The 23,762-nt window shown below is 36.8% G+C and overlaps 3 protein-coding genes across 3 annotated transcripts in view; 1 reads left to right on the forward strand and 2 right to left on the reverse strand.

Moving 5' to 3' along the window:
- LOC124158943 (ras-related and estrogen-regulated growth inhibitor-like protein) overlaps window positions 1-12,269 on the forward strand; it is a 29,492-nt gene extending 17,223 nt beyond the window's left edge. The window contains exons 2-5 of the mRNA XM_046534377.1: window positions 1,337-1,393; window positions 1,734-1,807; window positions 10,371-10,596; window positions 11,287-12,269. Coding sequence (XP_046390333.1) covers window positions 1,337-1,393; window positions 1,734-1,807; window positions 10,371-10,596; window positions 11,287-11,675 — 746 coding nt within the window. The 3' untranslated portion in view covers window positions 11,676-12,269. The remainder of the gene's footprint in view (window positions 1-1,336; window positions 1,394-1,733; window positions 1,808-10,370; window positions 10,597-11,286) is intronic.
- Window positions 12,270-12,881: 612 nt separating this feature from the next.
- On the reverse strand, window positions 12,882-19,267 carry LOC124158944 (transcription initiation factor IIE subunit beta). The gene is made up of 6 exons (XM_046534378.1): window positions 19,091-19,267; window positions 18,871-18,972; window positions 16,774-16,936; window positions 14,841-15,041; window positions 14,326-14,499; window positions 12,882-13,342 (listed from the first exon to the last, which is right to left on the reverse strand). The coding sequence occupies exons 1-6, from the start codon at window positions 19,150-19,152 to the stop codon at window positions 13,196-13,198; spliced, it is 849 nt and encodes a 282-aa protein (XP_046390334.1). The 5' UTR covers window positions 19,153-19,267; the 3' UTR covers window positions 12,882-13,195.
- Window positions 19,268-20,110: 843 nt separating this feature from the next.
- LOC124158945 (transcription initiation factor TFIID subunit 1) overlaps window positions 20,111-23,762 on the reverse strand; it is a 43,075-nt gene continuing 39,423 nt past the window's right edge. Inside the window, exons 33-34 of the mRNA XM_046534379.1 lie at window positions 21,959-22,228; window positions 20,111-21,012 (exon numbers count right to left, since the gene is read on the reverse strand). Coding sequence (XP_046390335.1) covers window positions 20,753-21,012; window positions 21,959-22,228 — 530 coding nt within the window. The 3' untranslated portion in view covers window positions 20,111-20,752. The remainder of the gene's footprint in view (window positions 21,013-21,958; window positions 22,229-23,762) is intronic.

Genomic DNA, 23,762 nt, shown 5'->3' on the forward strand with positions numbered 1-23,762 from the left:
AAAACAGCATTCTAACCTGTCATATGGACCGAAAATAAGGTTTATTAAGTCAACTAAATCATTTTAGTCTACTATAAAGCAGAAAAGTAGTTCGGAGAGGCTAATAAATTTCATTTTTCCCCAGGATTATAGAGTCATGTTGCACCTTTTATCATTTTTAGTCCAAACGGTTTTTATATTTTAGAAGTAATCTACATTTTTTTATACTCATGGACAAGCATCACCATCAGAGCCAAAAGAAACTTACCTCCTATTTTCAAATTGCGGTTAGAAGTTTCGACTTTTGAAGATTCAACTTCTGCTCAGACAACCCATAGCCGAGTTTCTTAGCAAAGAGTGAACTTGTGTTAAGTTCATAAAATGCAAGTAAAGTGAGATTCAATTTATTAATGATATATAAATATGAGGCAATTGACCGGTATTTCTGTCATCAAGAGATTTTTTTACGCTTTATCTCTCTCACTTCATTTAAAGGCAATGTGAAAATTAATGCCGATATTGGGATACTCCATAAATACAGACGGCTTAAATCTTTAATTTATTTGTGGATCTATCATCTGGCTGAGAGACACACTCCCGAAGATAGATTATAGGACACATGGATCCCCGGAAACTTATGAATGAATTTAAATGTTAATATTGATGAATTTCAACTCCGCAATGAAATGAAAAAATATGAAAGAAATGAAATGAAAAATTAGGAGCTAATTAATAATTATTTCTACGATCAAAAGTAGGGCCGGAATAATTTGAAAAGAGGCCTGAGGGGCACTTGGGAGACCCTTTAATAGACCCGATAAGCCAAACGCAATGATCATAACCAATAAATTTTTAAGTTTTTTTGCTAGTCATACGCGAAGATTTTCTCCTTGTTTTCGGTTCAGAATTTTAGTTTTCACTGTTTTTATAATACGGTAATTTTAATTTTACTGAAAATTTGAATGCAGGCCCCTCCTGATCTTGGAGCCAGAGGCTGAAGCCTAATTAGCTTATAGGAAAAACCGGCCCTGATAAAAAGTAGAACGTAAACTTTTTCAGTATGGCGAAAAAATTAGCTAAGTAATGAGAAAATTGAATTAGCTCAGTAATGAGAAAAAGAAATTTCTGACCATTTAATTTTCAATCACAATCCATAACAGAGGGTTACTTTGAATTACATGACCGGAAGTGATATCAAGCACGAAGTATTTCCCAAAGTCATAGTATCCCTTGTTACATATGTTTAGTTAACGATTATTTAGATATGTTCAAATATGGAATTAAATTTTAATAAGATATTAAGCATGCGAAATAAGTTCCACTCCTAACACTAATTTGTCTTCTGAATGCTGTATAGCGCTGACTGTGAGATTCCTGACCAAAAGGTACATCGGAGAGTACGATCACCAGTCAGGTAAGGGGATTTCTGGATCAATTCAGAGGTTAGCAAAAGAGTATAATTAAAATATTAGTATATTTTAAAAAATAAAGAATTTAGAAAAAATTAAAAACTAATTTTTAAACAAGCATCAGCCGAGAATGGTGTAACCAGTTAAATATATTCATACATATAATCCAACTGGGCTTAATTTATTAAATATGAGAAATTACCTATGTCCACAAACAATACTCTTAAGAACAGTATTTCTCATATTCTTGAATTACTTACTGTTAGACTAAAAATTAAGGAACTTCCATATTCAACTCAAAACATTGCTCGCAAATGTCTTTCTTTTTTTGTATTTCTGTTCCAGAGAATAGGTACAAACATGAGGGTCTCGTTGATGGCGAGCCTGTTCTGTTTGAGATCCTCGACACCTGTCCTAAGGTAAGGGTCGCCGATCTAAGTAGGAAAGAATTGCTTTTTCCTCCCTTAATCTTTTTATTGAATTAAAATCAACTACAAATCATAGCAGCGCTTCCATTAATCTAAGCAATACTAACTGAAAGATGACGAGTTCATGCCTACGATTCATCAACACGAGTTTGAAAGGGTCTCATGAAATCATCATCGTTAACGATATAAAGTATGAAAAAGGGATCGATATTATACATACGCCTAGATTTGCACATAGCATTTTCCTCTAGATGTTTAAAATTTAAATTCATTAAAGAGGTATCTTTTTTGGGTGGAATATTGAAGGATTTTATGCCCTATTTTTTCACATTATCAAAATAAATATCTTTCCCAATGCAAAAAAAGCATGGTGAAACCAGAGCAGCAGCAAACTCATCAAAATTTATACTAATCTGTCACGGATTGTTACTAAAACTGACGAATATTTTACAAAAAACTACATTTTTGGGATAGATCTAGATCTTAGCGTATTTTTAATTTCCTTTGGAAGTAGAGGATACTATACTACTGATCTAGGCTTGGGATTTCAGAAAAAAAATAAGGTAAAAATTTCTCCCGCAGAAATTAAAATGGAAGAGTAGGTACGCCATCACCGCACATTTCACGGTTAAAAGCTTAGATATTAAATAAAAGGCATAACATATATTGTGCATAATTTTTAAAGCGCTAAGTCATAGCCTTTTCGAATAGAATTTTCATGCAATCCGTAATTCTAGCTTACTAAAAATTAGCACACAACCGAATCGCAAAGTAGACAGCGAAAACAACATGATGTAAATTTTCTCTGAGTAAAATAATTTATTGGCTCGTAACGTGGCCTACTGCCACGTATTTCAGAACGAAAACCTGGAGAGGCTAAAATTAAACTCCTGAAATGAATTTTGAAAGCAACGCACTCAACTCATAAAAGCATTGGGATCAAAAATACGACTTAGTAAGAAAACCGACAGGAACAGAATTTCATAGTAGGTACGCTCCCTTCGTAAACAGAAACCCTTGTCATGATAATTCAGTGTAATCTACGCAAGGATTGACAGCGTGCTCTATTTTAAGCAATTAAAAATATTAAATTCGTAAAAACTACAGACATTCTAACAATAGGAATTAAAGGAGAAAGTGACCAGGAAACTGAAGCTGGACCATTCTAACGGAAAATATAAGTCTAATTTAATGATCTTCAGATGATTTAAGATATATCGCCGAACTGTCGCAGCAATTTCACGACAAATATTTCTTGACCGTGAAAAAAATTATCACAATTGAATTAAACAAACCTATGTGCCATTCGTTGAAGCCTATAATTCCACTTGAAGGTTATTTTGTAAAGGTGGTGGTGGAGCTCAATCCGAACTTAGCCACAGTAGTGTACATTGCGGACTCTCAGGGAAGGAGCGCCAGTTTCTGACCTAGGGCCACGTCGCACTTGAAGTTTTTTGATTTGGGATGTCCGAAAGCTTCACCCGGGATTTGAACTCAGGATCCCTCGACCAACAGCTCTACCTACTAGGCCCCCAAGCTCAGTGAAAGTCTTATCGATACCTCCACTGCACAAAACCTCAACACTCGCCCATCGAATCAAATCCGCTCACATAGTGGCCCTAGTAGTACTAGATGAGCGTATTTGATTCGGTGGGCGATTGTTGAGGTTTTGTGCGGTGGAGGCATCGTTATGTACACGAAATAATTAAATTTTTTAGGATTTTGAAATCTCCTTGAAAATCCAGTAATGCTAACGAGTCTAAGCCAATATACATAACCAAAGACACGGGGAGGGCGGCCGCTTCATTACTTTCATGACGGCCAAATGACGCCCACACCCAAACTCAACCTCAAAATTTAAAAAGCAGTTGTGTAAAACAGTTACGGGTAGTCTGAGAAAATGAATGCTTCAGCATAGGAATGTGGCGGAGTTGCCCACAAAAAACACACCAACTGTGCGTCCTATTTACTCCGAAAGGACTCGAGAGATGTTACGACATCCTTAGTTCATTTAACATGCATCAGATGCGCTTTGCATAAGGACTAATATGAACTATTTTGTCAGAACCAAAGAAGTTTTAGGAGTATTCATCCATACATAGACAACACAAAATAGCACATAGCAAAAATATATCCAGCGTATTCTTTTCAACATGACTAAAATACAACACAATGTGATCGCCTTAACTAGATGTGCGTAAATTAATGTTTTATTTCATTCAAAAAAATACTCATTAGTTAAGTCAGTCATCATCCTTAACAGCTTAATAGGTTTTTCGAAGCAAAATAGGAGCTCAATTATCAAGCAACAAGAGCAGGGTAAAGTTTCAAAAATTTCAATTTTCGCAAACGAACGATACCTAATATTTTAATGATATGGTATTACGGCAACCCGATAATATAGGTTTATATTAAAGTTTACGAATCACCCCGACCTATTCCCCCTTACTCATTGAAACTTCCCCTTTAATCTATCTATATCAATACATATAATAATAAAATATAATGAAAGAGGATGTCTGTTTGTGTGTACGCAATGCATTTCCATACGGCAGCACGGATTGCAGCTAGTTGTACATCCTGTCGGGTAGGCACACCTCTTGGCACCATTTTGCTGGGGTATGCGTTCACACGACGTTTTTGGTCTACACATAATGATTTATGTTGTGGAGCGGAGTATAAGCTGATCACGTGCGCAGTATTCGGAAATCGTTTTTTCCATTGTTTGCTATTACATATGTTTACCATCATCATACCTGCTTTGTTCCTCTACATAAAAAACTTGCCATGTGGCCATGAATTCAAAGTTTCAAGTTTCCCACTTTTCTGGGTACTATTCTTCCAAAGCAACGCCGGGTGGCTTGCTAGTTCACAATCAGGCCTTTACCATCTCGTTCTACCTAAAAACCTCTATCTTTTCCTATCCCGTCTTCAAAATAGTCTTCCCTCTGACACGGTTTTTGAAATCCCCTCAACACTCAGCACCACCCTCAAGTTTTCGCTCTATCCACACCCTCTCCCTTCCACCAATGCCCACAAGAAGTTTCCTATACATACTACCAATCCACCGTGTCTTACACTTTTTCATTCCGCAGTCTTTCCTTCGATTTCACCTTCTCCATTTCCTCCCTGCATACCCATGTCTGGAACGGCCCCAATCTCTTCTAGCCCTCCATCCACACTGTCCATGTAAGTTATTTTATCCAGTTTTTAACCATTTACAGTTGACAAAATTGCATCCGGCAGCAAAAGAAATTTGGGTAATTTTAATGTGTTGGGGCGGTTTCGGGGATCCGAGGATTTTTCAGAGTCGCCCAGAGAAATTCCATAAAGTATGCTCTGCAATCTAATGAGGGGAACATATCACTCCCACTCAACCGGTCTTTTTTCGAGGCGAATTACTCCATTAAAACGGTCTATATTTTTTCCTATTTATATAAATAGAGCAGAACCTTTTCGACATTTGCCCCTTTAATTTTAATTTTGCCTCAAATTGAAAATTTCTATTTTTCTTAGACGTATATTTTTTTAAATTTGACATGCAAGCAATTTTCTGAAAAGTTCTACCCCATGTGCTCTGAAATTTTCAAGATGATAACGTCGGCTCTGAACGAGTAGTTTGACGCAATCAAAAGACAAAATACGGTCGGTCGAGTGGGAGTGATGCATCCTGTTCACGAGAGACAATCAAAAGAAAATGCACAGCACTTAGATACGACGATAGGAAATGAAATCCCAAGATTATCTATTTAATTTTACCGTGAAGAATCCAAAACCTTTAGAGCAGGTGTCTTCAACATATTTTTAAATTCAAGGGCCAAAAATCGATTTCACATTTTCCGGAGGGCTACGATGCCTCACTTCACTTTACCACCACATCAATAAAATATAAAAAAATAATTTCAAAGTGCAATAATTTTATTGATTAAAAAGTTCATTCAATCAATGCGATTTTTGACTTTGTAAATTTTTGAAGTGTGTGTCGATATTTTGTTCGTGATACAATATTTTTTTAGCCTCCAGGGGCCGCAAGAAATTAGCCGGCAGGCCGTGGGTTTTAGACCCTTGCTTTAGGACAAAGCAAGCAAAACCATCACACGCGCGAACGGGTTACTTCGAACACAAGAATCTGTCGCACCGGCCGGCTCAAAAATACCCAGCGCCCCTCAAAAGAGTCACGCTTAGAACCTTCCAGACAATCGTCTCATTTTCTCCGATTCGTTCGGACGCCAACCTCATTCCGCCTCGAGCACGTACACATGTGAGTGGACCCAGCCGGGAGGAGCACGCGCCCAGAGAACGCCACTGTTCTAGAGCGCGAGGGTTGCCGACCTCAGCCCAATTGATACGCTCGATCATGCCCGCGCATATCCTCGCCGTGAAATTCCACGCTCCCTCCCACGCGAGCCCCTTTCAATTCCATCTTTTTGACCTCCCCAACACCTCTGTCCTCCGCCACCCCCTCACCCCCCAACCCCCACCGACTCACTACTTACTCTCGCGTCCTCCTTGACGCCCCATTAGCTCCAGACCAGCTCTCTTCCACTTGGAATTGCCCCAGAATATTTTCTCTCTCTCTCTCTTTAGGAAGTCCCACAAGCACGCGCCACACATGAGAGAGGGGAGGAGGTAGGACGCGCTCGCGGGGGAGGGTTTTATTTCGGGAGGCACACGCGAGAGGAGGGGGAGGGGCGAGTGGGTGGACAATAGGGAATGCAATGTCCTTCGCGACACGTCACGGCGGATGCGTAGGGGGAGGAAAGGAGAGATCAGTCAGTCGCGTTTGTTTTTCTCCCCGCAAGGCTTTGGATGAGCAAACATGTGCGGTGCGAAGGATGGGAAGCCGCCACGAAGATAGAGCTAGTCACGCAATGTGTTGCGAATACGGAGGTCCTCCGATTCACTCTCAATGCACGTAACTCATCACTTCCTTCCGCATAGGTGCAATCTATTAGCGTGACTAGAAGCATCTTAAAGTGTGAGGGTCACCATACGTTACCTTGGCCAGAGCATTTTGAAAAGTATAAGTAGATCTTAAAATGACGTTTTGAGGGTGTTACGTGCCTTGAAATTCCCTGAATAACAGCACATTTGAAAACAAAATTTTGTTAACTCGTAGGGGAGAAAATTCAACAGAGATGCTGAGTATGCTCTCAGCCAGTTGTGAGGCCCCACATCCAAATCAAAAAACCAAGTAGACAACAGCCAATCAAGACCCAAAAGTAACGGGAATAACGGGAATGTAACGGGATACACAGCAAGAGTTTAAGCTAAGTGACTTTTCAATTACGACTAACAAAGCGAATTTCATGATATAATTTACCGAGAAAACCATCGCTCCACTCCACACCGTCACAACACCAAACGTTCTGCTTAAATCAATAATATATGCCAATAACCTCCCGTCCCGTCATGATAAGGGGAACGTCTGAGCCAGCACAAACTGGCGATGACACTCCCCTTTTCCACCTTACTCCGTGACGGATACATATAGCGGACGCGGGAGCACCCACCCCCCTCCTTGTGGGGCCGCCCGTATTGCCAATCATTTCAGGACCTCAATTGTAACTTTATTTTATCATAAAATGGCATTGTCAATAATTGGTAATACATGTGTACTCACTTTAATGTGCACAATCACTTTAATTAACACTTTCTTAAATTTTGCATGTGACTTGATTATTTTTTAGAGCGATAAAAGTAAAGGTAACTAAAGATGTCTTTTGCGCCCCCCACTTGAGTTTTTTCTGTATCAGCTACTGACCGTGACTGCGTTACTTTTTACTGTTTTCTATGTTAATGGTTGCTCCGAGGAGACGTTGAAAATATGGGACAATACACATAACTGTTACTTCAACTGCAATACTAAGTTACGATGATAATAAACGTCCCATATTATCCGGGACCATCTTGAAATCTAAATGAAGAAAAGAGTTATTAATTGGAAGCTCAGTATTTAAGAGGAAGACATTCATCAAATAAGGCAAACATTGGAATATTCCGCCACAGGAAAAGTTAGAAAAATGTATTTCGCTCTATTGAGACTTCATTACTATTAGAGAAATAAACACAAGAAGCACATACCTAAGTCCAGAGATGACGATGATGCTTTAATTACTATCCCTTCCCATTAATATAAGAAAATAAAGTTTAATGAAAATGAGATGACTACTTGGCCATCGGTTAAAAGAATCAAAGGCTAATATTCATGGACACGGAAATAAACTGATAATAATTAACTGATCCAACGACATTTAAAATCGAATCTTTCATACCATAAAGAACTGCCATGTGGCTCCATACTCACTAACGCTCACAGATATGACCACCGGTGGAAGAATTTCCGGCCATTTAATCACTTGATCCCAGCCGGAAAAATGATTTTTTCATAACGAATCCCTACCTATATTGTACATATCTTTCGTATCTTGTCACGCGTTATTCATTCAGCGATCTTAATCTCGTCCTCGAAGGGGTCATAAAGTGGTTTGGGTGGCTCGTAAAGCAAATACAGACGAGCACCTTTTTACGGGGGACGAAGCCAGTCTGAGGGGTGCAGAAAGGGGTTTCATCTGTCCTTATACACTTGATGAGAACACTTCTCACCGAGCTTTGAAGTTTCTGTCACATTTTGAGACGTCCCATTTTCACATTTTGCACTCGATTTCTTACCAAGAAATGATATTTTCCATCCGAAATATATGCATCTCTTACGTAAAACGACAAAAACTCTGGAAAGTGTGGACTTAAATTAGGAACATACATTAACTCCAGGTGGTATAGGTTGGGTACCTGAGAAGTAACTGGATCGCTTTAATAGACACGCGCTCAGAATGCTACCCATCCTGCGAGTCACCGATGGAAGGTTACGGAAGACAGCAGTCGCCTTGATGAAAGAAAAGAAAACCAAAATCTTCGATACCGTATGCTTAAAATTCAGAAAGAAGTAAAATGCAGACAGCTCTAGCACGACTCATTCATTCCTATTCTTGGGTGCGAATAGCTTGGTTTCTACGTTTTATTACTCGATTCTTTCATGAGATGAATTGATCGACGGTGATGCACGACTCGCCCAACTGCGAGGTGAAGCAACTACCCTCCAACGAGAGTAATCACGAAGGATGTAAACCATACGACGTAATTGCATCAGCTGCAGCTTCATGAGCATTAAAATGCGAAAAATCATGAAGATATTGGCAAAATGCTGAGTTTCCATTCAATGGATGAGCATCTAACGCCATAGGATGACCAACAATTTATCAATTAATAACCATATAACAGCCACACGTGACGAAACAGCTGCACTTGAAATCTTTGAAGTAAATCCTAAAAACCAATAGTATCACGAGTTTGAGAACGAAACATTAACACCTCATGAACGATTACGGAAAGACTGAACAGTAATACGCTAATGGCGTTTTCATTCATAGCATTAAATACAACAAAAAAGTGTGGAAATGAATAATACAAACAATAATAACGTATTGCATGAGCAATTACAAGAACTGTAAAGAAGGACAGTCACTTACATTATATGTATATAGCGCAAAATCCACACCAACCTTCAGGGTCAATCATGCTTTCGGTAAAGGTAGCCGCGATGGGAAGTCCTCGCATATAAGAATGCCTTTTAAAGGAGGTTAAAACATCTAACATTTTATTTCAAAGCGATATCAAAAACTCTGGCAGCAAACTATGCGAATTATAAATACATTTACCTCTAATATTTGAAGCTCTTAAACCCCTGAGAAGACCACCTGTAGATGCCAGAACTCCATTAACCACTCTGAACCCTTAGCGCTTTTTTCAAATAAGCCAATAGTGAAGCTCAATCTTATCACGTGACAAAAATGGCGCATATTTAACTCGTTTAAATCTACTTCGCTTTCTACCTATATTTTTCATGACACGTATACAGAATTAAATACCTACTATTCAATGTGTGTGTTTGGTCAAAAATTTCCAAAATATTTCCATAACTTGATATTTTTATCTCGTAAATTTCATTACTGCTTTAAATTGAATTAAATAGAATTAAATATACCTACTATTCAATTTGTGTATTTGGTCAAAATATTTCCATAACTTGATATTTTTATCTCGGATATTTTATTACATGCTTAATTTGATTCCTTGCCCTTATTAATTAGTGCCCAATGGTAATATCGTCATGAGGAAAGGATTAACTTTTGATTGCAATCCATTTAAAATATTTTGAACATAAAGCAGTCGAAAACGAATATTAGTGGATAAATTCACAGGAGAATTAGTTCATTCAGACGTTAGCAAATAACTCAATATTCTGCAGTCACTCATTTACTTAAAATCATTAAATTGATATGCTATGCACAAGAATGAATACACTTGTGTACCATAGCCTTGTACTTTAAATTGCTTAGGGATACATCCTGACATCTATTTTAAATGTGGGTTGAAGTCATCTCTTCATTCAACCAAATTAGATTATCTCTAATACGCCTTAAAGCAAAATAATTTCACATAATTTTTCCATTGTAATTCCATGAAGATTCATCATAAAAACATTACCTTACAGCCAGCAGATGGTGACTCAGCAGAATTTTCAGCTGCTTCATGGGCTGATGGTGTCCTGCTTGCATATTCCATCACAGACCGTTCTTCCTTTGATCACGCAAGGAAGACAAGGCAAAAAGTGTATGAGAAATGCCTTGCCTTATCAGAGCCCCGACCGCTACCTCCAATCATTCTGGTGGGCAACAAGAGTGACATGATTCATCTGCGCCAAGTCAGCACAGAAGAAGGTGAGATGACCATCAATCCTAAAACACTCAATGAAAAAATTCTATGAGAGAAAAGTCTATAAATGGTGAATAATCTGCCTGTGAATGAAGTTTTACATAAAATAACTTTTTTCGGTTGGCTCCCTGGTATGTTCAAAGGACTAATATGACTGAAATACAATATCCTCAACAAATGTTAAAAGCTACAGTAATTATGGTGACAATACTTTCTGCTTCTGAAAGAGAAAAAAAAACTCCTTTTTTGTGTAAACCTAACTTCTTGATGCATCTGCAAAATGCCCAGCAGAAATTTAAGCTAAATCGAAACTTGAAGCTTGTACGTGGTGTAATGGCTCCATATTAGCAATGAAAGACACTCCATTACTTCCACAATTCGTTTAAAAAGTACAATCGTTTTCGGCTGTTACACTTATCAAGTACATAAATGTGCTTTTTTATTTATGTATTTGATAATGGCATAACAGCCAAAACCGGTTGTAGTTTTCAAATAAATTGCAGAAGCAACAAGGTGTCTTTGATTGCTAATAAATTTAAGGGTATTCCTGATATTAAGTAAGACATGTAGTACCCATTACTAAATAAATTATGATATTTAATGGCCACTACTGTAAATTAGGCTTAATAAACTGAGACTAAATCTTATGCGCAGTCTAATCATCCACTTGCCCGGAATTTTATTCCTTTCTTAAGGTGAAATCCTGGCTAAGGATTGGGACTGCTGGTTCCGAGAAGTGGCTGCAGCAGAGCAGGTTACTCAGGTGGCCGAGGCATTCCATGAAGTGGTGAGGGAGGTTTGGACGGCGAGACGGCAACAACAACGACATGGGAGAAGCGGGAACCTTTTAGCTGCCGCTGCCGCAGCCACAGCGAGTGCCAGTAGCCCAGCCCTCAACACATCCATATCGTCGTCATGCCTTCTCGCATCACCAAGTTTCCCTCCCTCAGGTGCTCTACCAGGTCAAGGCAGAGCACCATCACCAGTGTGTCCACCTCCATCCACCTCATCTCTACTTGGCAGAGTCCTGGGGGCAAGAGCGTATGCCCGGGGTAAGAGCGACAGTGCTCTCCCTAAAGACTGACAGTTATGGAACTGGATATACTGAGTAGATAGTGAAAGTGCACAGGAAGAGATAGCATGGATTCTAATCGTGCATATTTCAGTGCGCTAAAATTATGCTTGTGAGAGAAGAAGTCCAGGTATATGTGACAACGAACTTTCATCTGTCTGCAGTGATGCCTGGTATATGTCACAATGCATGTCCTCAAAGCTCAAAGAACTGTACAATTCCAGTACATCTGATTTTTTAACTTAAAAAAGAAATCCTTCCACTGCGAAGGGAGAGTTCTCAGACAAAGTGACATACTCATTTGGCAATACATAAACCTCTGGTTTCAAGCATGATTTGATCAATGATTTGAAACCATAAACAACCTTAACTAGTCCATTAATTCAACGAATTTCACCAAGTAGATGCCTAATTTTCTTCACTAAGTGCGCAAAGCACAAATGTTCTATTTTTGCAATGAAATGTACAAATGTCGAGGCCAGTGACCTCCTATGAATTATAATAGTTAGAAATTGATTAAAAGCCAACTGAATTCAATTATTATGGAGTCAAAGCTCAAGGAAAAGAATAAAGGCAATTTAATGTGAATAAATCATTTGAAGATGATGCTAAGTAGTAATCAATTATCACAATATTGCATAGCAGTAACCAATGCAGTCCTTTATAAAATTAAGAGTACCATATAATATTTTCTTCATATCTCCCATAATCCGAATATTAAACAAATAATGGGTGGATATATGATATTAATATAACATTTTTATGAATACCATATTCCTCCGAATATAGTCCCTCCCCCCCCTAATTTTGAGGCTTGAGTTTCGGGAAAAAATTAAAAAAATGGGTTTGAATATAGTCCCCCCCTTAACTTTTATCACGGGCATTTTTGGAAAAAAAGGGGGGACTATATTCAGACATATACGGTAATTTCTGCAAAAAAGTTTGAAGCCAGTATTTCTACAAATGACATGATGGACAAATATGGATCAGCTTGTAATACAAACATCAGTTGCATTTCAATTAAGAGAAGATGACTGACTTCCTTGAATTAAATAAAACGCCTACTGCACTTATTAGACCAAGATCCGTTAACTTGAATGAGTAATGCACACTTATTACCACTCAAAATTATGAAATTCTCAAGATTAGGGATGAGAAATCCAATCTCTTACACAACAGCACCACATGATTTTTCCAGACACAATTAAAAGAATGAAGAAACTTGTGAAAATTTAATTCACACTTACATCCTTATATACATATTTACACAATAAGGTGCAAATCAGACCTAATTATGTAACTTAGGCACATGTGAACAATCTTTTGAGAGGGCTGAAAAAAAATCAACCATTTCCTCATATTCCAAATATTCAGTCAGTACCAAAAGTCACATAGGTTGTCCACATTCACTTTCATAAAGGCAGTGTTCCAAATCATCAGTTCTTCAAGATAAAGCATTAGCTGTGGACCACTGAATCACATGTACCAAAATACAGGGGAATGTCCATGATTTTGCTGTATGTTATCTTCGTTTACTTATCTTCATAATTCTCCAAAACATCAGCCAAATGCTCATTGTCACGTGGTTTCTTGTTTTTATTCCGCCTTTGATTAGGCTTTTTCCTCTTCAGTGGAACAACTGCTTTCTTTTGACCATGCTCTTGCATAGATCGAATGCCCTAAAAGAGAATTATTATAAATTACAATTTCAAATTTTGCACATACTGAACATGATGAATTCTTGAATAGTGGTGGATAAATACCAATTAAACAATAGCAAGTAAAAACTTCCTTTCCACGTAAAATCATGCATTTGATACATATTAAATAACAATAACATTGTAGATGTGAGGAAAAGACATCTCCAGTTCCAGGACAAGGTCGTGTAAAAATGAGCATCCAAGTTCATAACACATACTTTGAACTGTTACTAGTATCTCTCTAATAGCAGAAAGCTTTTCCACCGGATGTCAGAAAGTTTATAGTCATTGCATCAATCATTGCAGGAAGACAAAAAATATTCTGTTTTGGGATACACAGGATGTTTTCCCGAGTCTTTGGTCCACTTCCAAAATTGTGTTCAAATTTTAAAAGGTCAAGATACGTAAATTCTGGCAGCAACAGTTAAATTGTTGGCACATAATTAACGAAATGCATATAGTTGTTAATTTACTCTTAAGACAAGTTCATATTACAAAGAATACCTTTTAATAAAGTACAGGATTTAAGTACTGGCTTTATTTCCCATCAAATTATTTGAAATCTCACCAAAACTTAAGAAGGAATTTTACAGAACTGCCTAAACAACATACTCATTTTTTAACTTCCTTAGAATCAAAATTTAGTATCCCCATATACAAGGTGCCACCATTAAGGTTAGGGTAAAACATTTCCGTGGTTAATTTCCTGATGCTTAAGTAACACGACAAAAATGATCTTAATAACTTAGAAAGAAAAGTCTAAGAGAAAGTTCATACTTAAAAATGGAAGCAAACTAAGTTCCGAAATAATATTTTTGGAAAATACCAAGCAAAATTTCATACTAAATTTCAAGAAGGGTTCTTAATGTCAATTCATATGGCGTTAGTTTTAAGAGTTTTGAGATTTGATTCATAAAAGCATGGCACTCAGGAAATGATAACTGACATAATATATTGCCCACCTGTTTCTCCAGGTATTCTTCAATTTTCTGGTCATCCATACTCTCAACTGCCACTGCTCTCCACAACTTCACAAAATCATCCTCAACAAAAAAGTTAGCCGTTTTGTCATTATAAAAAAGGATTTTTTTCTTGTCCATTGGTCGAGTTACATATATTAGCTCATTTTGAAGACTCTGAAACCATTAAAAAAAATACATTAATACAAAAGGATTCCATTTTGAAAATAAATTTATTTGTAAGAATTTAATAAAACTACCAGAGCAATATCAGTAAATCCTCTAAATGAAATGAATTATTAAATGCCATGCAGATTTTAAATTTTTGAAATCTAGAGTTTTAATTTAAATTTTTTTTATTAATTATGATTAATTATTTTCACTCAAATGATTGATTTTGAACATCTTCTGATAAAGATTCACGAATTTTCAATATGCAAAGTACATATGTTGAGTTCGCAATACCATATTACACAATGTGAAACAATCATTAATAACCTAGCCAAAACTTTACAAACCTTGAGCGCCTTTTCACAGTGAGGCAAGGATTCCTGCACATCTTCCAAGAGGACACCTCCCATTCCTTTGAGATCATGTTGCTTCAGGAGGCGTAATAAGGACTTGCGATCCCGAATTTTATAGGTTGCTCGGAATAAATAACGCCCCTCTGGGGTGACTTCTAACTTTGGATTGTTGGTTAGAGCTTCAGTTAGTAGCCACTACAAAATTAAAAAAAAAGATCAATCAATGAATAATTAATCTATGATGAGTAAGAAACAAGTAGAACAATTTGGTGCACTTTCCACATTTCATAATGGATACAATGATTAAAAGATAATTAGAATGGAAGGAAACTTAGATCAAATCAAGAGATATGTATGCATAGGGAGAGAGATAGCCAGCAGAAAGGAAATTAAATTGATTGCTAGTGTGATGTTTCAAAGATTTTTATCAACTGTTCCACAGTTATCGTCAAAGAGATAGAAAATTGCATTGATAATGACTGTAGAAGAGTTAAAACCTGGTTCAGTTATTAAAAATTGTAAAATATTAAAAAATTGATTATTTTTACTATATTTAACGTTATATATCATGAAGTTACACATACCACCATGAAATGTACACAATAAAGGAATTTGCGTAGGAAAGGGAGAAAAGCAGAGAGGTACAGTGTAACAATCGTGGGGTAGTAAAACTAATGAGAAATCATGATTGCATCAACAAAGATGATATCATTTGGCTCAACAGCAATTACATAAATACCCGAGCCCTTCCTCACAAACAATGAAAATAAAACAGGTTGGTGAAGAAGAAGCAGCTCATATCATTTAGAGCTTCCCAAGTACGACTTTTCACTCACACTAGCCAAATGCAAAAAACAGGTGAGTCACCACAAAATATAAAACTAGGGCTTGTGAATGTATTGCTTACATGGACAAGATATCACCTACTTGTTTTTGCAAATAAATATTATAATCGTCCTTCCGTTGCCTTAAGAATAATTAAATTGGAGTTAATGCACTTTTCAAATGACTTATTTGCTCTACGATTGTGATAGATAGACAGCCCTTCTTGTACACTCTCCTCTCTAACTTCTCCTTCTGAAAATTAAACAATTCCACAGCACTATGCTTTCATATATGCATAAAATGTTGAGGTACACAATGGCTATGTACGATGGTATAAGATAAACATGAAAAAGATGATTTGGCCTATGCTTTATCCTCGGTCAAATGCATTTTTTAGTTGTAATCATTAAAATGTAAAATTCTATCCGTAATGTACACAACTGGCAAATCAGGAAAGTTCTGCAGAAAAATAAGATTCAATCACCTTACACAGCCCCAAATATTGATATAAATACTTTAGACATTCAAGTACCATAAATAAATACCTATGGTATCCAGGCAAAGAAATTATAGATAAATTTGTAGCTACAAACATGCAAATTCCCTGGGTCAAAATGACCCATAGCTGTCATTTTAGATATAACAACATTGAAAAAGTTACGAATTGAAAATCAATAAATATTATGCCACAGTGAAACAGAACGAGTAAAAACGCACAATTGTTTTGATATAGTTTAAAACAAAATTTATGCATAAATTTAAATTTGAACACTGCATGAATCTAAATTACCCATCCAGGGACGCCGACTTAAAAAAAATATTGGGGGGGCCCAAACCGGGATCTTGCCCCGGGAAATTTTATAAGTAGTGAGTTTTAAGTTTTTTAAGCATTTTACAAGAGTCATATGATCAACATTAGAACCCTGATAACTCAAATATCGATATCGGGACACTCCGGGGAAAATCGACAAGCCTGAAACTTTTTTCCCAACACCCATAGCGAATTATTGAGGGGGCTTGGGCCCCCCCAAGCCCCATGGAGTCGGCGCCACTGTACCCATCCAGTGCCTCTAGTGGATGAGGCTACACATGGCTAACTCACCTGTTTCACTTTGGATCCAATATCAAGTTGGTTTGTCTCATCCAAGATTTCATCCAGCGTTAACGGGTGATCATCCCCCTCTTGATGTCTACTTTTCATATGCTTTACAATTTTAGCCAAAACACCAAATTTATACTGAGAACTTCCAGTCATAGTTTTATAGCTGTAAGTGGATAAAATAATATAAGAAACACAATATGAAAAATGGGAGTTTAAGTGACAGATCCAGGATAGGGGCAAGGCGGGGGAAGTAAGGGGCCTGATGGGTAACCTCCCAGCTGTAGTGGGGGTCCATTCAGAATAACCATTTTACCAAGTGTAAATTGGATACGCAAGGGGGATGACGGCTACTGATCCACTGATCTCAGTGTAAGTGTTTATTCACTTAACCAGAAAAAGTGATGTACAAACAAAACCACTGCTATGTCCGGTGAAAGACCTGGCGATTAATAAAAGCAATGGAGACATTGTAAGCAGAAAAGATGAGAATATTTATAAGGCCAGTGGGGAGGACAACGTGGGAGACCATTATAGATGACCTCATGTGTGCAAATAGCAGAGTAATTGTGGCGGCAATATGTAAAAAATGCCATAAAATAGGACCATAGTACGGAGAGAATGGAGCCACAAGTTATACACTGGGGTCAAACAGGTGGGATAATACAAGTCGTGTTATTATGCCAAAGAGATAGATACAAAAATTGTTTTTTTTTCCCAAATAATGAGGATTTAAACCCTGGGTCTCAATAATGCAGTCAAATAATTTGTAAGTTCATTAATTGCTCCTTTTAAATTCATCATTAGCTTTCTCCTATCAATCTATTTGCAATCAAAAGGGTTGAAACAATCTTCAGGGCAAATGTATTTACTCCCAAAGGACTAATGGTTTACAAACATTAGTAGTATAAGCAGTTGTCCACTTGCTCTCATCCCAGATTTCTACTGCGTGTATTAATTAGTGATGGGTCGATCATGAACGATTCGATCAAAAAGATTGAATCACTAGGTGAATCAAATGACTCATGATTCATTTCGTTAAACAAATCGATCATCAATCACTCCGACTTCCGGTTTCATATCAATCATCTCGGTTTCCGGTTTGTTTCAAAATTTGGAACGATCGATGCTTGATCTCTTTTCCTCAGGGCAGAAATAGTTGTGAGAAAATTAAATACTATGTTATGAAGAACTGAATACTTGTGTAATCTTTTTCTTAAATGTTTTCCAGCAGTTATCAGTATTAATAACACCAATACACGTAAAAGGAAAATATTAAGATGACTCCTGTAGGAGAACGTTAAGAAGTAGAAGTTAAAGCTGGTTACATTTTATTGTGCCGTTCATAAAATAATCCTGCAGATCAGATTCATACATAGTGTGTGGTATATTTTGTGTTATATTTTGATCAACTATAGTTAGAAATTATTTTATAAGTGTTAAGAAACTGTGGCAGTTTTGCCTTCCCAAATATTTTCATGACACTACTTCCTTCATTTTTGCAATCTAATTTACTTATCTAGGAATTCACAATCAAAATAGTATATGAAATGATAATATGGATAGCAATCAGCATTACCAATGCTCTTCGCAGGTGAGGCAGTATTTATTCGATTATTCAAAGTGATTTATTACATCCATTGATTGAGTCTTTTCGATCATGATTCCTTTTGAGTCTTTTCAATCATGACTCCTTTGAGTCTTTTAGATCTTGATTCCTTTGAGTCTTTTCGATCTTGATTCATTTGAGTCTTTTCGATCATAGTGATTGAATCAATTGATTGAATCACTTATGTGACTAGAGTCAAAATGATTGAATCACTAAAATGATCGACTTTGCCCATCACTAGTATTAATTATTTAACTGTCTTTGCATCGCAATTGGTCGTTCTATAGGTCGCGCGGGATCAGAAATTTCATTGGAGATACACTGGCAAAAATAAGAGACTGGGCAGCTCCAATTCACCCCAAATTTAGAACCTTCATAAATCAGTTTCTCCAAAAATCCATCAACTACTAATTTTAATAGTTATAAAACGCTAACATCAACTACTGGAACACCAAAGCTTCCCTTCCTTATGGTAATTTTCATTTATGTACCTAACAACATCCATTTTTGGTGCTGGGGCTGATGGCGGTTTCATTTTTTTCTTGCTGTCATCTTTGGGCGTCGAGTTTTCATCTTTTTTCTTTTTCTCAACCCTGGAAATTCAAACGGTAATAATCACAATATATTAATAATATGTCATGAATATGAGGGTCAGACCAATTACATCAACGAAGATCCTTAACAATAAATAATATTTTGACATCTACTTACGTAGGGGTAGACAATGCCCGTTTTTTGAACAATTCCCTCTCTCTTAACAAACTTGGATCCATTTTGGAACTGAAATTTAACCTGTTAAAGGTTTTTTAAATAAGTAAATACACTAAATAAGTACTTCCTCCTCTTTACTTCTTCACACTATCACCACCATAGAGCTCTATGATCACCACCAATCACCACCGCATATCCTTCTTCATTTGTTTGTTAACTAGCATGCTAAAATCACCGTTAGAGGGCTACGTCGAGGGGATTTGAATTTATATTACCGTGCAAGAACCCTTTCTTGTTACCGTGTTATCATTTTAAATTGTTGACCCCCACCCCCATAAATGGCATTTGAACGAGGGTCAGGGGTTTATCTAGAAGTCTCAAAATTTTTTGGCCTTACTTTCTATCATTCCCACACCTTTTTTTCATAGGGCCAGATGGATTTGAAAAAAATCAATTTTTCCATTCCACCCTAACGCACGAGTGAAGAGGGTAATGGAAATATTTCATGAAGGATCATAGAAAAATATATCTTCTAAATGATAAACATTATATGGAGATAGAAAGATGAGAGGACAAAAAAGAAGACCTCTATCATAAAAAGTACTTCAGTGAAGTTATAAGTAGAAATGTTTTTTAAATGGCATACACTGCCAATGTTCCATCCAATGAGCCATCCGTTTTTGAGGGGTCTTACTTTCAGGTTTGGGGGACTGAGCACTCAAAGCTGGGGAGATCGCACCCCTATCAAAGCCCATAGTAATTCACCTTGAACTAATTTCCTCTATTCATTCCTGCACCATAAGAGCTGGTATACCATAAGATTTTTATAATAATTAGCATGCAATGAGTAATGATCATATGTAATTGGATGAAAGTCGTATGCTTTATGTAGTCTCATCAGGAGATAATTTTATCCCTCAATAAACTTACCTCTCAATTATTTCCCCATCAAAAGTGCACAAATTTTTGTTAGCAACCCAAAAAAACTCTAGAGACAAGAGGATAAATAATACACAAAAGTTATAGAAATAACCTCTATTTCTCCATAATATTTTATGTAAAAAATTTCATCCTCAGTTTATATGAAACAAAGTGTGCTGATTCAGAGATATTAATTCATAATACAATTATTTACAGATCATTGAAAAATTTTTACAACCATCAATCATAAAACAATACCGACCAAATTCTCATCTACACCCTAAAAAAATAGGGTCCGCAAGGGCAAAAGGAAGTCATAGACTTGATCTCCTTGTGTATCTAAACACACAACTTTCACTTTTCACCAAAGAGTTACAACCCAAGACTAAGGAGGATTAGAAATCATTCGGCACAGTCTACTCCATATGATTCAAATCACAAAAACCAAGGAATTGCAATAAGTTTTACAATTTTAATCATCATAGTAACGTGACTTTATGAAAAATTATGAATGAAATGGCAAATATTTTGGCTGATCTCCTTACCAGCTTTGAGGGTAAGGAAGTGAGTGGCAACTGAATGCTGATTGATAAATTACTGAAAACCATCACTTACTAACGGGACTCTTGACAACTCCTTCTCTTTCAGACTACAATGCACTAAATTTCCTGATGATTGCACACAGATAATTCTTGACCATTAGGTCAATAAATACAAGATTGTTTGCACGATTCAAGTCACTTAAAACCACAAGCTTCCACCATCGTCATCCTCTTCTTCTTCGTCTTCTTCATCCTTGGTAGTGATATTTAGGTCCATCCGCCTATCCTTTTCTTCTGACTCTCGTTTCATAGGGCCATCATCTTCTTCATCTGATTCACTCACAGCTAAATCATCTTGTATAGCAAGTTTCTGGCCGTGTGAAGAAGTCTTTTGCTGAGGGAGTCCTTGCATTAGGAAATCAGATGGGTCATAGTTTGGATCCACATCCATACTCTCTTCTGACAAAAGAGAAAGAAAAAAATACATTTAAAATCTAAAAGTATAATTAAAAGCATGTATGGTAATCTTATTAAACAGCACTTTTTGTGAACAAATATGTACATCATTGCTATAATGACTGACATGATGACTGATGAGTTTTTCACCGAAAGAAGAAAATTTGATTTCCATGTTTACACCAAAGAACAAACTAACTCAAAGATGCTAAAAGAACCATAAATTGGCCAAACAAGCATTTATTCAAACTTTTTTCCCCCAAAAAATATGACCAATAATTGCTTTGGCAATTGTTGGTCAATTGCTTTTGAAAGTGAAAGTATTATATTGAGCCACTTAAATTCCACTACCCAGGTGTAACTCCCAAGTTCAGCAAATGATTAAATTGCAGCTAAGGGTCGATGAAATTTTGGCCATTAACTTCATGATTTATACATGAGTTTTGACAAGAACTTGAGATATGACTTAAGCAGGAAGCCAATAATTGCTATAGTTCAGAATACATATTTCACTTGTTTTAAAAATTAGTAAATAAATGACTGGTTCCATGCCCGTATGACAGTCCAAAACAGGTTCATAACTGAATAGAGAATTCTAGACTTTGTTTTCCTGTTTCTTTACATAGTACATTTTTCAGTGACTTAACTGTACATTATAAACCATTTCATTATATGATCTCACTTTTTCATAAGCTACTGAAAATATCTTAATAAATGTATGGACATACCTTTTATATCTGGAGTTATAGACATTAAAAAAAGATATGGTTAAATAGTTTATACAAAATATGAATCAATCTGATCCATATTTTTTAAATACTAACTGCCTTTCTGAAAAACGTTATGTCTAATTTGGTACAGTATCCTAACATTTAAAGTAAAATTCCAACGTAAAAATTAACCTACTAATAAATTATAAATCCACATGGAGATTAGCACCATCACATACCTTGTTCTTGTTTGACAGAGGAGTTATTTTCCTCTACTATGTCTACTCCTGATGACCCCACAAGGGAAGCAGATGATGCAGGATAGTACCCTAGATTACCCAGCTGCACCATTGCTTCAGCAGCTTGCTGACTGTCATCATCTGGAAGTTGACCCTCCTCTTCATCATCTGAGTGGGCAATACGGGCACGTTTTGATGGGCCTCCACCCATTCTGCCACCATCTAGTTCATCATCCAAGTCATCATCTTCTTCACTTGAAAACTGGAGATCTGTAAGAGAGAGAGAATAAAATAACCAACCATTTTTCACCATGATACTTAAAAAATAAAGCATACAGTAGAAATATATCATAAGACACTAAAAGGCTATGCTACTGTTCTTTTAACCCTTTCGCTGCTACAAGCGGGAATACCCACAAAAAACATTATGGTTATTGCCTGCGACATGCGGGGATATTCCACGACTTTCAAAAAACTTTTCCTTTCAACACGACATGCGGGTAAATATCTACGTTTTCGAAAAACCCTCCCTTCGGTCGTAGGTGCTGTCATCTGCTCGAAATTCTAGCGGAACTACGTCCATTCGTGCGGCGACATTCAGCGACGTCAAGTGAATGATTCAATTCATTTTTTTCTGGATAATAGGCAAAATAATGGAACCGATGAAAAATCTATTGAAGCAGCAAAAGGGTTAAAGTGGTAGCCACCAAACCAATCACTACATATTTTCAAATAATTTCTTCCATACACAATAGTTTTTCATCCTTCTGCTCTCCTAATATCCAAAATAAATCTGTACTGCTTCTATTTTTTTTATTTCAAACCTATACCACTCTTCCTACTTCTCTTCCATTTATTATTCTCAGCTAGTTCCCAATTTTCCCTTCTCTAAGACACTCAGTGTCTAAAATCCACTTCTGTTCCCTTTTATTTTAAATGGTTTTTGATCCGCTAAGGTTACATCTTGTTTTTGTTGGCACTAGGTTGTAGTCTGAATCCACATCTGCCACTGGAAAACTGCACGTTTTTTAGAATGATCCAAACCTCTGATTTACCATGGCATGCAAGGGTGACATACTCCATAACTAATGCTCCCAAATTTCCTGACACCACAATTCTTGTTCTAGGCGCTTCCAATTTTTACAGTGTAATAATACACCCTTTAGGAACACCATGTCACTTTTTAACATAATCTCTGTCCTTTTCAATAGACTTACGCCACCTTGGAACTAAGCTGTGTCTTCTTGTTCGATAAAACTCGGACTCGGCACACAGAACGAACAATGAGAGGTGTTTGTGTGGTTTACTGCTGCGTCCACGATCTTCAATATTGGCGTACCTGTTCTCACCAGATACTTGTGCCCACTGACTAACTGCACTACGATCAACAACATCATCTCTATAAATCCTCTTCAACCTTTTGTGAATGTTTCTCATTCTCACAACAAAGGAACTCAATTACATCGCATTGCTTTTGATGGACATCAAGTGCATCTGTCATCTCTCAGAACTGCTGCAACCACACCACGATTGGTATTGCATTCAAATAAATTTTAATAGAAGCAGGAAGGATGTTTCTAAGCACTCTATAAATTGTAAGTGCCTAGAGTGACAATTTTGGTGTCAGGAAATTTGTGTGCATTAGTTTTGGAGTGCCCCTCATAATCCATCTGCTATACAATGCATCCATTGGACTCTGCCAAGTGACGTTCCTCTAAAGTAGTCTATATAATGTGTTTTTCGTAATGTCTAGTTTTATCCTCAGGCCAAACTCTGCTCTTTCCTCTCCACTTTCATTTCTTAT

This window comes from Ischnura elegans, chromosome 5 (assembly GCF_921293095.1).
Source record: "Ischnura elegans chromosome 5, ioIscEleg1.1, whole genome shotgun sequence".
Taxonomy (NCBI): domain Eukaryota; kingdom Metazoa; phylum Arthropoda; class Insecta; order Odonata; family Coenagrionidae; genus Ischnura; species Ischnura elegans.

Excerpts from the sequence above, each read along its gene's own strand:
- LOC124158944 (XM_046534378.1), bottom strand. The coding sequence starts at position 19,152 with ATGGATCCAAGTTTGTTAAGAGAGAGGGAATTGTTCAAAAAACGGGCA. Across the intron at positions 16,937-18,870 it reads CCAAAAATGGATGTTGTTAG|CTATAAAACTATGACTGGAA; the intron begins GTACATAAATGA and ends ATCCACTTACAG. Across the intron at positions 14,500-14,840 it reads ACTGTGAAAAGGCGCTCAAG|AGTCTTCAAAATGAGCTAAT; the intron begins GTTTGTAAAGTT and ends TAATGGTTTCAG.